Raw genomic sequence first — 16,591 nt, 5'->3', positions numbered from 1 at the left:
AGTTTGCATTCAAATTAAGTTTTAGAGATGGATGTTTAAAAGTGGGTGAAATTCAATGCTGGTGAATTAGAAAGTGAATGGTTGTTTACAGTCGGTGAAAAGCTGAGGATCCTCCCGGTTGTGGACTCGTCTGGAGCAAGACGGATTTTTGATCTCGGACCCCGAGCTTAATAGCCCAGAAAACATTAAAATGCTTCAAGTGAAAATCAGGAAGTGACCAACTTCAACTGTTTGGGTCCTAGAGAGCGACAAATACCCAAAACCTTCACGGGAGGATGTTCTTCCTGAGGCAGTGAAAGAAGTTTAACCCGCCAAAGACGATGATGGTGCACTTCTACACCTCCCTCATGGAGTGCATCCTCACCTCGGAGGCTCTGTGCGCCTCCAAGACCTGCGAGCACGATCCTGTCCGGCCCCTCTCACCCAGGACAGAGGTTCAACCAACCACTGCCTCCTTACAGGAGATCGCGGTCCATCAGGACCAAAACTAGCCGCCACAAAAACAGTTCCATCCCATCGGCAGCCTGCCTCATCAATAACGTCCCCCGTTGACGCTGTCCCGATCCCTCTACTGCACTACCTTGTTCTGCTTTGCACAACTTACCAGTTTGCCCAACAATCACCCTGATCTCACTTTATGTTTCACTTATTTAATGCCAGTTGCATGTTTGTCTGTTTAGCGCCATCAACCAAAGCAAATCCCTTGTATATGCAAAATTACTCGGCGAATAAAGAAATTCTGAGTAACCCGTGGGGCAGCCAATCACAACTCGCACCTGACCAGTCAGCAGTCAAACTTTTGAACGACCTACGGTGGTAGTACTACTACTACTACTACTACTAGTACTACTACCACTAAGAAAATCAATAAACCTAAACTCTGACAGAGACAGAAATAAAAAGTAATAAGTGTCGTCCCCTCTTTGTCCGCTAAAGAGGGACAAAAGCCGCCATGTCATGTCCTTGTGCCTCTATGATGTATTTATAATGGCAAAAATAGAAACTTTAATGATTAAAAAAGGAAATTGTATTCATTTTAATTCTTTGAAAAATATTGCGTATATTTGTTTGTCTAGGAGAGGTGGAGTTTCTGGCTAGATAATTCAACAGGATTTTAGAGAGTGAGAAGATGCCTGAGGAATGGAGAAAAAGAGTGATGTAGCCCATTTTTGAGAATAAAGAAGATGTGCAGAAGATTGCAGTAAATTTAGAGGGATAAAGTTGATGAGCCATACAACGAAGTTATGGCAAAGAGTAGTGGAAACTAGACTGCGAGCAGAAGTCATCTTTTTGTGCAGCAGTATGGCTTCATGCCTAAAAAGTTCTACAGATGCTGTATTTGCTTTAAGAATGCTGAAAGAGAAGTAGAGAGGAGGTCAGATGGAGCTGCATTGTGTTTTTGTAGACCTAGAAAAAGCATATGACAGGGTGCTGAGAGGAACTCTGCTCTTGTATGAGGAAATCTGGAATGGCAGAGAAGTATGTTAGACTGGTGCAGGACATGTATGCTAGCTGTGAGACAGTGGTGAATTGTGCTGTAGGGGTAACAGAGAAGTTCAAGGTGGAGGTGGGACTCCATCACGGATCAGCTCTGAGCCCCTTCATGTTTGGAGTGGTGATGGACAGGCTGACAGATGAGGTTATCTATGAACTATAACTACTTTATCTATGAGACAGGGTTATCTATGAACTGCAATGTTTGCAGATGACATTGCGAGAGCAGGGAGCGGGTGGAGGACAATCTGGAGGTGGAGGTATGCTCTGGAAAGGAGATGAATGAAGGGTAGCAAGACAGAATATTTGGGTGAATGAGAGGAAAGCTGTACACGACAGTTGTGAGACCAGTGATGCTGTATGGCTTGGAGACAGTGGCACTGAAGAAAAGACATGTGGCAGAGCTGGAGGTCACAGAGATGAAGATGTTGAGGTTCTCTTTGGGAATGACCAGGATGGAAAGGATCAGCAATGAGTCCATCAGAGGGACCGCACACGTTAGATCTCTCAGAGCTCCAAAATTTCACCCTGCCAACACAATGACTATGAAAAATCTCGATTCTTGATGTTTTGGAGAGAAGGTCAGAGAAGCGACAAATGGTTGGGTCATGTACAGAGGAGGGAGAGTGAATAAATGGGGTGGCGGATGCTGGAATTGGAGGTCGAGAGGAAGACCAAAGAGAAGATTTATGGACGTAGAGAAAGAGGATATGAAGGTAGTTGATGTGCGAGGATACAGAGAATAGGGTTAGATGGAAAAGGTTGATAGGCTGTGGCGACCCCTGAAGGGAAAAACCCAAAGGAAAAGAAGAAGATTGTGTAAATTTGTTTGAGTATTTTGACTTTCAGATGATCCCTCTCCGTTTTTTCACTCTGCGAGTTTGAACCCGCAGGAGGAGCTTCAGGCGTCAGAGGGTTATTTCGGGGGCCGGCTCCAGCTCCACCCCCCCCTCTTCCAACGCCTGTCGTTCCTCCCACTCCCTCTGTCCCGTCTTCACTCTGTTCCCTCGCCGGTTCCTGGTAAGAATTATTTTCCTCTTGATTCTTCTACCGACATAAACTTGGCATCTTTTTAACCTTCGAGCTCCACGGTTTTTGGCCGATGATAATTTGCGAGATATTTTCAAAAATTTGTATTTTTTGAGAAACTATCGCACTAACTGTTTTTTTTTCTTTTTATAATTCTCCGAGTTTGGTGTTTCTGGATAAGGTTAATAAAAATGACAATTGAATAACATTATCTTATAACGCTCAGTCACTGAAAAAAGTTTCCAATATGGCTGCCATTAGACAACAAGCTACTTCGTCACGGCTAAAAATATTGTCCAACCTTTTCTTTTATACTGTTTGGAAGACAATTTTATTTCTAATTTATAAAAAGTCTTGTGATTTTTCACACACACACACACACACACACACACACACACAAACACACAAACACACTACCGTCATATAAAAACAACATGACGAGTCTTTTATTTTGACAAGGTTCAACATTCAATGATTGGATGTTGAACCTAGTGGGAGGAGACTTATACACACACACACACACACACACACACACACACACACACACACACACACACACACACACACACACACACATTGTGGATGCATATAGTATATGCGTGTGCAGTTCGACAGTCAGACCATATTAGGATGCACTCGGAATAGAGAAAACAACAGGTGTGTGTGTGTGTGTGTGTGTGTGTGTGTGTGAGTGTGTACTATTTTTAAGTACATAGCAGCAGCCGTTGTGTTGCTGTTTAAAGTGACAGTAAGTGTCAGATGTCAGTGGTCAAAGGTCAATCATCACCAACGGAATGTGACAACAACAACAATAATAATAATAATAATAATAATAATAATAATAATAATAATAATAATAATGATGATAATAATGATAATAACGATAATAATGATAATAATAATAATAACAATAATAATAATAATAATAATAATAATAATGATAATAATAATGATAATGATAATAATAATAATAACAAACAATGTATTCGTAAGAAATAAGAAATAAGAAATCAATTCAGGAAAAAGGAAATGTCAGGGTTGTGCCCAGGGGGGCCAAACATTTCTATATTTGAAAAAAATCCTCTGTTGTTTTCATGTCATTTCTGTTTTTTATCTAAGTTAATAAATCTAATTTCCTAACTGTATTAAGATGTCAGGACAAGTGCGTGTTTCTGTTATCTAAAGCGTGTCTTTTCTGGCAGACCCGTGACAATGGACAGCGTGGTGTCGGCCGAGGTGCTCGTCCCCCCGCAGACCGACCCGGCCTCGCCGTCCTCTGCCGACTTCGAAGACCCGATGGCCGAGTTCAGCCGGCGTCTGGACGACATCGTCCAGAAGCACCAGGTCAGTCTCACCGCTTCCCGTTTCCTGTCGAGATGTGTTTTTGGACGCCGAGTTTGACGCCATTTGTGTCACAGAATCCGACGGACGGCGAGAAACTGACGGAGGCGGCGGCGGCCGATGATGTCGCTGGTTACTTGGAGGCAGGTGGGTTTGAATCTGCGGCTTGAAAAAAAATTAAATGATTATTGACATCTGAACATTTTGATGAAATCTCAACATAAGACAACTTTGAGTCAAAAGAGCTGATTGAAAAAAAAATCCAATTCAATGGATATTTAATTTCAAAGAAAAAGTGAAACAAATAAAGAAATATTTGATAAAAGAAACAAATAAAAGCACCTCAAAATAAACATGCATGAGTTAGAATTGCATCCAAATCAATGGAATCAATACAAATCTTGATGAAATATGGAAAAAAAATGCAAAAGGAAATTCAAATCACCACAAATTTCATCGGAGCATCCATTCATTGATTTTGTCACCCCTGACCCTCCGTACGGTCTGACCGGTGTGACGTCTCCACTGCAGAAACGTCGCTCATCATGTCGAGCCTCAGCAAACTGTCGACCCCCGAGGAGAAACTGCAGCATCTCATCCGGAAACACGTGCAGCTGGTGAAACTCAAATTCTTTATTCGTGTGCTGTGACTTTATCTAATTCACCAATGAATGAATGAATTGAGACGCACAGCAAGAAGGTCCCTGATTTGATTTCCAACAGTGTGCCTCCCCGTGCAGGAGCTTCATCGGAGGTCCTAAACTGCCCAAACACACGAAAGAGAGGGTGAATGGTTTTATGTCTCTAGACGATGCGTGAATGAAAGAGTGAATGTACTAAGACAGAATTCCAAGGCGCAGCCAGGGTGCTGAGGGGATCCGGTTTGGCGGCTTAACAGGAAGCGGTTGGGTTAATCAGCACCTCCAAATTCAGGACCGATTCGACCAATTTGAGACCAATTCGGAAGTTCAGGTATCTCGGGGTCTTGTGACGCAGGCTCTGAACCAGCCTGTCCTGGTGAAGAGGAGCTGAGCTAAAAAGCCAAGTTCTCGCTTTACAAGTCGATCTACGTTCCTGCACTCGCCTGTTGTCCCAAAGAACGAGGTCGCGGATCCAGAAACGAGCTTTCTCCGCAGGGTTGCCTTAGAGATAGAAGAGCCGAGGAGCTCGGCCATCCGGAAAGGCTCAGAGCAGAGTCGTTGCTCCTCCGCGTGGAGAGAAGTTAGATGAGGCTACTGGTTCGGACGCCTCCCTGGTGAGGTGGTCTGGGCATGATAACCGGGGAGGAGGCCGCGGGGAAGATCCAGGACACGCTGGAGAGACTCTCTGTGACGCGATCCAGTTCTAGGCGACAGATGGATGGATGAGTGAAAGAGTGAATGGTTATGACGAGTGAATGAGAGGGTGAACAGTTGTACTTGATGTGAATGAAAGAGTGAAAGGTTGAATGTCCTGGGATAGACCGCAGCCCCCTGCAGCCCTGAGTGCAGGACAAGCAATATACACTGCAAAAAAAAATAAAGGGAACACTTAAAAAACACATCCTAGATCTAAATGAATGAAATATTCTTATGAAATACTTTGGTCTTTACACAGTTGAATGTGCTGACAACAAAATCACACAAAAATGATCAATGGAAATCAATTGTATCAACCCATGGAGTTCTGGATTAGGAATCACACTCAAAATTAAAGTGTAAAAACAAACTCCAGGCTGATCCAACTTTGATGTAATGTCCTTAAAACAAGTCAAAATGAATCTGTGTTGCTTCCTGAGTGGACACTATGATTTCACAGAAGTGTGATTGACTTGGAGTTACAGTGTGTTGTTCAAGTGTTCCCTTTATTTTTTTGAGCAGTATATATTAGATCATGTGTCAAACTCCAAACTCAAGGCGCACGGGCCAAATGTAGCCTGCCCATCAATCAACGTGGCCCGCAAGAACATTTTATAAGGTCTGATTGTCTTAAAATAAATTTCCTTGAATTTATGCCGATCATGTTACTCGTGGAGTGACGGCATCCCGCCATTAGATCGCAGTGTATCATTTCCAACAAGTGGAATTGAGAAACACCAATGATCCGTAAATGTCTAGGAAGAAAAAAGTTGATGCAAAAGGAAGGTTGTTATACGAAAGATGGGAAGGCCAATACATGTTTGTGCTTCAAGGAGATAAAGCAGTATGTCTGTTGTGTTATGAGGCGGCGTCGGTTGTCAAAGAGTAAAATAGACGTCGGCATTTCGACGCCATACACGGAGCTAAGCATGCTAAAGTTAGCCTTCCAGGAAAACAACAAATTGTCCAAGAATTAAAAGCCAAACTACGATGGCGGCAGCATGTGTTCACAAAAACACTGCAGCAGTGAAAGCGAGTAAACCATTTTTTATTTACAGCAATGCAAATACATATGTAACATTTTGGATTTGAATGAGTAATAAATTCAGAGTTATTTAACATTAAGAAGTAGTAGTACATTTATTTAACATTACATTTGGTTCCATTTATACTGTTATGTTTACATTCTGCCCTTTGAGGGCAACCATGATGCTGTTGTGTCCTTGCTGAAAATCAGTTGGACACCCCTGATTTAGATAATGAATGAATTGTTCATCGGTATTCAACTTCACTGTTTAAACTCCATTTTCACACAAATATACTGTGAAATGTTGCATCTGTGTGCGTCTGCAGGCCGCTTCTCAGCGTAGCAGTGTAGCAGCCCGCGCTGCTCTGGAATCGCTCTGCAAAGACCTTCAGTTACACTACAACACACTCAGGGTTCGTACCTTAAGGCCGTTATGATTTTATAAAAGTGCCTTATCTGCTTTATAGTGAGAAAATTGAAACAAAAAAAAAACGTAGGAGGAAATTAAATGAAAAATAAGTAAAAAGGTCTCTAAAAAGAGATGGGATTTAATCGAAAATAAATAAATAAAAAATGAGTCGAAAAGGAATCAATTTCGACGTCTCACTCGAGAATGTAACTCCGCTCCCACCAGGAGGAGACGCTGCGTCGCTGCAAGGAGGAGGAAGAAAGACGGACCGACATGACTTCCCACTTCCAGACGGTGCTGACGGAGATCCAGGAGCAAATCGAGCAGCACAGCCTCCGCAACACCAAGCTGTGCCGTGAGAACAGCAGCCTGACAGAGAAACTGGAAAGTCTGATGAGCCAGTGTGAGCACAGGGAGGAGGTGAGGTCAAAGGTCAATGTCGGTCGGCCGTTTTTAACTAGCGGACGGAATAACGGGGTTTCCCTTTTGTCAAAAACGGCGCTCAAACCTGGCGAACTACCGGCATTTTGTTTTTCCACGTCAGAATCTGGAAAAGCTCAACCGCCATCGCGACCTGCAGCTGAAGCTGAGCGAGGCCAAGCTGCAGCAGGCCGAGGCCCTGCTGGTCGACGCCGGCGAGAAACACAAGCGCGAGAAGGAATACGTGAGTCCCCCCACGCCGCCGATGACCGGGCTACGGAGGACAAAAGGAGGCAAAATAACCGCTCAAATTATTCATGAAGCTTATCATTTCATCTTGGTGTGTCTCAGTTCATACATAAGCATAAAGTACAGTGGCCTTGACATGCCAAAACAGAGCATTATCCAATTTGGCTGCAACAGGAAGGTGGCGGCCATGTTGGCAATTATAAAACAGCTTTATTAGCGACTTGGAAATGTCCAAAACAAAACAGATAAATCGATCTTGGGGTGACGTTCCTGTAAAGGCTCATTGAGCCCAATTTTTAACATTTAAATATCTTTTTTTTTCATATTCTGATTCTATTCCTATGATGTTATGTTATAACTTTCAGCACAATTTTTTTTAAATAATTGAATACATTCCTGACTTCTGCAATCTGTCGTCACCACACAAAAGAAAAAAAAAATCAATAAGGGACAGAGCTTAAATGTAAAATTTTTAGATTTTTAAACAAAAATTTTGGAGAGCTAAAATGTAAACAGAGGGTTGCATATTTGGAGTGCAATATTTTAGCCTTAAAAACACCTAAGAAACAGGAGGTCCTTTTAAATATCTTTCAAAGTATTTCTGAAAAAACGTAAAATTGTCTTGATGCATTTAAAATGTTTTTTAGATTTCACAACACAGTTCTGACACCAGATTTGAAATCAAAAATTCAATAAACCCTTCGTTTTTTAAGTCACGCCGACAGGTTTTGCATCTCGGGGCCACTTCATCTCAGCATACGGAAATTGAATATTGATAAACTGTTATTGTTCAAGAAATGTTGTCAGCGTGAATTAACATCGGTGTAATGGTGTTGATCAATAAGTGACTGTGTGACTGACGGGCTCCATTGTCTCTGTCACTGTAGTTGCTTAGGGAGGCTATTGACAAAACAAAGAAATGCTTCGCTATGAAGGAGCAGGAGCTGGCCATGAAGAAGAAGGTAACTCTGCTTTCTCTTTGACCAGTTACTGGTTCAGGCGGCCGAATGGAAGCTGCAGGCGAAAACACTCGCTGAGCAGGTGGCCGTCATGCAGCCGCAGGTGAATATCAGCCAGAGCCCACGTTCGCACCTGGGCGGCAGAGAAACCGGGGTCACATTCGAATGGAAAACATTCGAATCCGGGCCACATTTACTCCGTGACTACATTCAGACCCACACTTGGACTACAATCACCCCCGGATCGCACTCATACATAGTCCATGTGCACACCCGGACCACATTCACACCTGGACGACGATCACACCCGGATCAGTCGTGCATGAGTCATGTACACATCTGGACAACATTCACACCTGGGTTGCAACCGCACATGGATTCCGTTCACACCTGGACCGCATTCACATACTGTATGTCCCGCAAACGACAACAAGACCACATTCACACCTGGAACGTAGACCCAATGTCAACCTGGATCGTAATCACACCTGGATACTATTAACACATGGGCCGCAACCGCACCGCAACTACAAAAAAACCCGGACCACATTCATACATGGACTGCAAATACAAAGAGTCCATAATCACACCTGGACAAAATTCACACCTAGACCATATTCACACCTGGACCAAAATCACATCTGGACCACAATCAGACCCTGATCACATGTCAACCTGGACCACAGTTATACATGGACTACAATCACACCTAGACCAAATATTCACGCGGACCAAAATCCCACCTGCACTGGAATCACATAAGAACCACATATCCACCTGAGCCACAAACTCCCCTGCAGCACAGTCACAGCTGGACTACATTCATACCCGGATCATGAACACACCTGAACCCCAATCACACCGGGACCATTTTGAACCCAGACCAAATCCGCCATTGCTCCGTAGTCTTATCCGAATCACGATGAAATCACTTTTAACAATCAAAATCGCATATCGACCCCTGAGGCACATTCACACCTGGACAAACAGCAATATGTAAATATGGAGAGACTTTTCTCCTGAAGGTGTGAAGCATTCAGCGGCTCTGAGAAAAAAAATGTCTGCCTCCTCTGTTTGATTTCGGTGGGATGTTGTATTTTATTTTGAAATGAAAAGCTGTTGTGTGCCTGTGTGAGTGTTGTTTCCGGTCCGGTCTACGTCCCGGAACGGGTACAGTTTACTGACACTGTTGTTTTTATCTCCGTCTCCCGCCAGCTGACTCTCTACTCCCAGAAGTTTGACGAATTCCAGGAGACGCTGGCGAAGAGCAACCTAATCTATGCGCGCTTCAAGAAGGAGATGGACAATGTACAGTTTGTTTATACTTTGTTTTGGCTTTTTTTTTCGTGAATTTGGCATTTCATAGGGTTTGGTCTCACCAACCTGACGTTGACCCTACAGATGTCTGAGAAAATGAAGAAACTGGAGAAAGAGTCCAACGTGTGGAAGACGAGGTTCGAGAACTGCAACAAGGCTCTGACAGACATGATCCAGGAGGTGCTCCTTTATGAATGGTTTATAATCAATAGTTTGATGAAAGAGCGGTCGCCTCCTGCTTGGTTTTCACCATATCGTCTCCTCCCTCCCGCCCCTCTTCCTCTCCACCAGAGGACAGAGAAGACCAAAGAGTACGACATCTTCGTGCTGAAGATCCAGAAGCTGGAACGGTTGTGTCGAGCTCTGCAGGACGAGAGGAAGGTTCTGTACGACAAGATCAGAGAGGTCCGTCACGTGAACGCCGGCCTGCCGAAACTCCTCGGCATCACCGACCTGGGCGACGACCCCGAGGTCGACGACAAGCCCCGCCCCGCCCTGGAGGCCCAGGAAGTGCAGGAGCTGATGGAGGACGACTTGGTCCTCACCCAGGACATGGCTCGTCTGAAGGAGGAGCAGGCTAAGCTGCAGGAGTTTGCCATCTCCCTGCTGGAGAAACCGTCCGACGATGAGGAGGCAGCTGAAGATCTGAACCCGGAAGAAGACGCGGTAGCTTCGTCCTTCGCCCACTTCAGAACCAAACAAGCCAAAGAGGAGTCGGACACGGTTGGCGCCCAGGAAAACGTCAACGCTAGGAAGACGCTTTCGGAACCGACGCCGACGGAACCGGAGGGAAGCGAGACACAAGCGGGGAAGGTTCCTGAAGAGCCAGAGCCAGAGATCGAGATGTCCGACATCCCCGCGGTCAAACCGGTAACCACAGAAATCCAGGTGGCTCCGATCCACATTAGCCCAGAAGAACCGGCAGTTTCAGCAGAACCACTGACCCTAGAAGAACCGACGACCCCGGCAATCACAGTACAACCAGAGACCCATGCCAGACCGGCAGAACCGGAGGAACCGGCGGATCATGCAGAACCAGCTGCACCAGTGACACCGGTAGAACCAGCCAAGGTGACGGTAGAAGCACCAGCTGCGCGTCCGGACGCTCCCCCCTCCAAGAAGGAAGCGCCGAAGAAAAAGAAGAAGAGAAACAACAAGAATGCGTCTTGAGGTTGTGTGTGTTTGTGTGTGTGAGTCTTTTGTAAAGGTTAGAATCTCGACTCTTTCTGGCGCCACAGGGGATAAAGCTGAAATGGGCCGACTTGGCGAAGAAGAAGAATCCGGTCCCAACATGTTCGTGACCTGATCTTTGTATCCGGAGTTGACTGAAACTGCAGAATATAACGGTTCGAATAAAGCGGTCCTTCTTTAACTCTGATTCCTGTCATTCTCTATTTGAATAAAATAGTGCAGTTAAAGAAAGTCCTATAGTTTGCAAATAAAATACAATAGAAATTCCGAATCGTTTTGAATCCTATTTTGATGCCATTTGTCAAAGTTTGTCCTGAAAACGTAAATCTGATTCTAAACATGAGAAATGATAGAGTGGCTGCAGTGCAGCATCATCGCCACATGGCAGCACTGCTCGTCTGCATACTTGTTCACGTCCGGGTTGCAACATCAACTTATAGCCAGTAGGTTGAGACAGCGCTTTTCAAATGATACCAATAACAGGAGCGGCTGTACTGGCCTTTAAGGCAAATGCCTCTTGGTCTTTCTCCCTTTTTCCCTTTTTGCAGTTCTTGGCACCTTTTCAGGAACTCGATGTTTTCATCATGCAATCAGGTAGAAGAGGAACTAGGACCTTAGTTCAGTTCTTGGAGTCATTTTAGCTCCTACTCCGAGGCAGGGGCTTTTTACACATTCATGGGAAACGTAGGCGCTTCGTAGAACTCATTAGACAGTTTTCTTGTGACAAAACAGACAGAGCCGACAAAAAAGGGGATGACAAAGAGGTCCAATTTCTGAGGGGTTTCCAGGGCTTGCAGAGGAACATCAACAATTTGGCCAAAATAAGTACGGAATTAGTTTACAGTGGCGTTTTTTCTTCCTCTTCTTCACGGGGGTTGTTTTTGAGTATGACGCCAAAGATGCACCCTTACTGCCTGTGACAATACAAAACTAAAAAGGTTCCCCTGGAGGGGGTTGGTTCCTGGAACCAAAATTTGAGCTGGACCGTTCTTATAACTTTTTCTGTCCAAAAGCAACTTTTGACTTTATCTAGCCAGGTTTGGGATTTTTGGTCAAGTGGCAAAACAGAAGGTTCTTCAGATGTTCTGTGATAATGAAGGGAGAAACCAAGAGGTTTAGCAGTTGCTTTGGAGGTTCAGGGTTCCTGCATCTTTTGGGAAAAACCAAGGTTTACTGAAATGAAGAAAAAAAATGAATAAATAAAAAGTTCCAGAACTGGAAGTTAGATGTTATTTGCATCTGAAGAGAAGAAAGAGACGACAAATCGGAGGGATCAGCAGCTCCATCCTGGGAAATCAAGTGGGTTTATTTTTCTGGTTCACAAAGTCCCAGAATCTCCCAGCTGCAATTTATCCGACCTCCCGCCAGTGCTTGGGGAACATCGGCCACGCAGAGGTTTATAGTCTGAGGTTCCAACAGCGTTGGCTGATGGGCTTCCGCCCGCAAATCCCGTCAGAAGTGACTGGCCGTCGTATCTGCAGGATTAAACTGTAGAAACAGGGAGTCGGACCCGCGGCCCCTCCGGAGACCCCCCCCCCCTCCGCCACCAGAATGCGTGATGCCTTCGCTGACATGACGGTTGTCACGTAAAAATGCAAAAAGGATCACCCAGCGAATCTGTGCAATCCAATCGTCCTTTTCTATTTCAGAAATAAAGCAATAATAACGACTCACTTACTGAAGAACTTGTCCACCGTTCTGTCGCCGACTGTTGCCCTCCCTGCTGGCCTCAGTGGACGAGGCAATGGGCGCCACACAACTGTGTTGTGCAATCTTTGTCCAAGAAGAAGGCTGAACCTTGTTCCTTGTCAGGCCCTATTGACTTGTTTTTTTTTTTAATATTAAAGCCTGATATTTAACAGAAGTGATGCAGAACATCCACAGAGGTAAGAGAGCGGTAATAGGTGCAGACTTCAATCGACACGTTGATGCAGGCAATACAGGGGATGAAGAAGTGATGGGCAGATTTGGTTTCTAGGATAGGAACACAGAGGGACAGATGATGGTGGACTTTGCACAAAGGATGGAAATGGCTGTAGTGAACACTTTTTTCCAGAATCGGCAAGAAGAAAGGATAACTTATAAGAGCAGAGGTAGAAGCACGCAGGTAGACTTCATGTTGTAAATACTGTTGTGGAACTTTTTGGAGGCTTCTTTAAAAAAGTTGGTGAATAACAAAGAATGGTCAGAATGGTCTTTGGATGTTTATTTTGAGGCCTCAAAAGGTACAAGTCATGCAGAGCACAGAGTAGTCTGCAGGAGAGTACAAAGAACATACAGCGGAACTGGGTTTTAAGCATAGAGAGGAGAAACCACCTTGAAGGACAGTCAGGGAACGTGTCTGGAGCCACAGTGAGGGAGGAGGTGCCATTTTGACGGACACATTCCATCAGTCAGGAGATGTGTCTACTTGTTTTCTTTGTACGAGACAGAGAAGGACATTGTTTGGAGGACACCTTGTCTGGAGGACAGACATTTGATCAAGCAAGGACACCTCCTTTGAAGCTGAGCACATGCTATCGTTTTGGCTTGTTGGTCTCCCTCTTCATGGAGACATGAGTTTAGATAATAACCAGTATCTCACAGAATAGTAAAGTTACAGAGGTACATGAAAAATTTCTACAACAAGACAACGTATTCTGAGGGAGAACAGTTACTGAAAAATAGTGGCAGTTCAGAGTATAGCCAGTCAGCATAGGATGGTGGTTTGTAGGATGACTCTGGTGACAAGGACAATCAAAAGGACAAAGGCAGAGCAGAGGAGAAAGTGGTGACAGCTGAAAAGGAAGGAGTGTTGTATGGTTTTCAGGGAGGAGTTGAGAAAGGCTCTGGGTGGTCAGGGAGAGCTTCCAGATGATTGGACAACCACCGCTAATGAGATCAAGGAGACAGATAGGAGAGTACTTGGTGTGTTGTGCTGGAAGAAAAGTAGATGAAGAAACTTGGAAGGGAAATAAGGAGGTGCAGGAGTATATACAGAGGAAGAGGTTAGCCAGGAAGATGTGACATACTGAGAAGATTGAGGAGAACAGACAGGAGTACTGAGAGATGCAGCACAAGGTAAAGATAGAGGTAGCAAAGGGAAAACAAGGGTGTACGATGACTTGTGTGCTAGGTTGGACAATAAGGAAGGAGAGAATGATCTATACAGGTTGGCAAACCAGAGAGATAGAGATGGAAAGGATGTAAAACAAGATCGGGTGATTAAGGACAGATGCTGGAAGAGTGATGGGAAGATGGAAAGGGTATTTTGAAGACCTGATGATGAGGAAAATGAAAGAGAGGGAAGGGTAAAATAGGTGACTATTGTGGACCACAGAGTAGCAGAGATTAGTAAAAGTGAAGTGAGGAGGGCATTGAAGAGAATGAAGAGGGGGGAAGTAGTTGGTCCTGATGATATATCTGTGGAGGTGTGGAAGTGTGGAAGAGAGGCAGCCGTAGAGTTTCTGGTTAGCATATTCAATAATATCTTCGAGAGTGAGAAGATGCCTGGGAAATTGAGATGTGTGATGATGCCCATTTTGACAATAAGGGAGATGTGTAAGTATGCCCGAGAGGTACAGGACATGTATGCTAACTGGGAGACAGTGGTGAGGTGTGCTGTAGCTGTGATAAAAGTTCAAGGTAGAGGTGGAACTTCATCAGGGATCAGCTCTGAGCCTCTTCTTGTTTGCAGTGGTGATGCACTGGCTAGCAGATGAGGTTAGACGGGTTATCCATGAACTGTGATGTTTGCAGATAAGAATAAGAACAACTTTATTTATCCCGAAGGAAATTGTTATTCCAGAGTTTCAAGTAAAACATAACAATAATAAATAGTAGCAGGAAATTGTATAAGCAGTAAAAAAATTGAAAAAAAAAAGGGGGGGGGGATAAGAAATACAAATAAAACTATAAAGTGTCAAAGTCAAGGCTATAAAGTGTTTTAAGGTCTTAAGTGCAAAGATTTGAAGATTCCCTGCAGCTGAAGGGAGAGGAATTAAAAAGTCTGATAGCCTCAGGTAGGAAAGACCTCATGTGGCGTTCAGTGGAGCTCCTTGGTGGTATCAGTCTACGACTGAAAGAGCTCTGACAGGATGTCAGTGTGGCATGCAGGGGGTGATGGACGTTGGCCATGATGCCGAGGAGCTTCCTCAGCATCCTCCTCTCTGACACCTGCACAACAGACTCCAGCTCCACTCCCAGGACAGATCCAGCTCTCCTGATGAGCTTGTTGAGTCTGTTGATGTCAGCTGTCTTGAGCCTGCTGCCCCGGCACACAACAGCGTAGAATATGATGCTGGACACCACCAAGTGGTAAAACATCTTCAGCATGGTCCTGCAGAAGTTGAGAGATCTGAGCCTCCTGAGGAAGAACAGGCGGCTCTGACCCTTCTTAAAGATGGCATTGGTGTTCAAAGTCCAGTCCAGTTTATTGTCCAAGTGGACACCCAGGTACTTGTAGGTGTCCACAATGTCAACTTCTGTACCCCTGATGGTGACCTGATTCAGGTGGGTCCTTTGTTTCCTGAAATCCTCGACTAGCCCCTTTGTCTTAGACGCATTGAGCTGCAGGTGGTTCAGTCCACACCACTCCACAAACCTGTCCACCACTCTCCTGTGCTCCTCCTGGCCTCCGTTGATGCAGCCCACAGATGGCATTATGATCTGTAGCCAGAGCAGGGAGCAGGTGGAGGAAAAGCTAGAGAGGTGGAGGTATGCTCTGGAAAGGAGAGGAATGAAGGTTAGTCATATCAAGAAAGAATAAGTATGAATGAGAGAGACCCTCATTGAACACGTGAGGCGACATGGAGCTGAGTTCAAGAAGGTGGAGGATTTTAAGTACTTGTCAACAGTCCTGAGTTATGGAGGGTGTGGAGAGGAGGTGAAGAAATGGGTTCAAGCAGGTTGGAACGGGTGAAGAAAGGTGTCAGGGGTGATGTGAGATAGAAGATTATCAGCCAGAATGAAAGGAAAGGTGTACACGACAGTGGTGAGACCAGTGATGCTGTATGGCTTGGAGACAGTGGCACTGAAGAAAAGACAGGAGTCAGAGCTGGAGGTCACAGAGATGAAGATGTTGAGATTCTCTTTGGGAGTGACCAGGATGGATAGGATCAGGAATGAGTCCATCAGAGGGACAGCACCTGTTAGAGGTTTTGGAGAGAAGGTTGAAAAAGCCAGATTGAGATGGTTTGGTCTTGTACGGAGGAGGGATAGCGAATATACAGGTAGAAAGGGGCTGGGGTTGGAACTGCCAGGCAGGCGGTCTAAAGGAGAGCCAAAGAGAAGATCTATGGATGGAATAAAAGAGGACATGAAGTTAGTTGGTGTGAGAGTAGAGGCTAAAGAGAATAGGGTTAGATGGAGGAGGTAGAGTTGCTGTGGCGACCCCTGAAGGGAACAGCGGGAGGGCAAAGAAGACCTCCAACTCAGGGCTCACTGAGAAAACCGAAAAAAAAAAAAAAATGGCATCATATATTATAAATCCGATCTTCTGCCCTTGCAATCATCCTCACCCCCAGCACCATTTTGGAAAGACTTTGTGAAAATCGTTGATGTGAAAGCAAAATAAATAATCTGTGTGTGTTCATTATAGTGGTAAGCATCAGTCCTGACACACATCATTGTCTGATCACTGAGCTGTGAGAAACTCCATCAGCCACACACACACACACACACACACACAAACACACAGCGCTGGAAGCATGTGATAAAATCAAACACTTCAGTCTCAGTCATTGATCTTCCTCTTCTCTAAATGATCTGAAGTGGTTTCTACTGAACAGCAGATTTGCTCCCATCAGATTGTGTATTTCTGATCTGATATCATTTGTGA

General features: G+C 44.7%; 1 protein-coding gene across 2 annotated transcripts; it reads left to right on the top strand.

Moving 5' to 3' along the window:
• The first annotated feature begins 2,372 nt into the window (after window positions 1-2,372).
• LOC147213274 (beta-taxilin-like) lies at window positions 2,373-10,954 on the top strand. Of its 2 annotated transcripts, none has more exons than XM_086143078.1 (11): window positions 2,373-2,514; window positions 3,726-3,867; window positions 3,942-4,011; window positions 4,396-4,481; window positions 6,555-6,641; window positions 6,863-7,057; window positions 7,182-7,301; window positions 8,294-8,368; window positions 9,481-9,573; window positions 9,667-9,762; window positions 9,874-10,954. In XM_086143078.1, exons 2-11 carry the CDS (start codon window positions 3,736-3,738, stop codon window positions 10,750-10,752), a joined length of 1,833 nt encoding a protein of 610 aa, XP_085999204.1. In that variant the 5' UTR covers window positions 2,373-2,514; window positions 3,726-3,735; the 3' UTR covers window positions 10,753-10,954. The 2 variants fall into 2 exon arrangements, with proteins under 2 accessions (XP_085999204.1, XP_085999203.1); XM_086143077.1 differs by lacking the exon at window positions 8,294-8,368 and adding an exon at window positions 8,194-8,268.
• Window positions 10,955-16,591: the final 5,637 nt, after the last annotated feature.

This window comes from Fistularia commersonii, chromosome 36 (assembly GCF_037954325.1).
Source record: "Fistularia commersonii isolate RoL2024-O1a breed Wild chromosome 36, RoL_Fcom_v1.0, whole genome shotgun sequence".
Classification (NCBI taxonomy): domain Eukaryota; kingdom Metazoa; phylum Chordata; class Actinopteri; order Syngnathiformes; family Fistulariidae; genus Fistularia; species Fistularia commersonii.
Note: the sequence above shows the minus strand (reverse complement) of the source record. Positions and strands in the feature narration are given on the sequence as shown.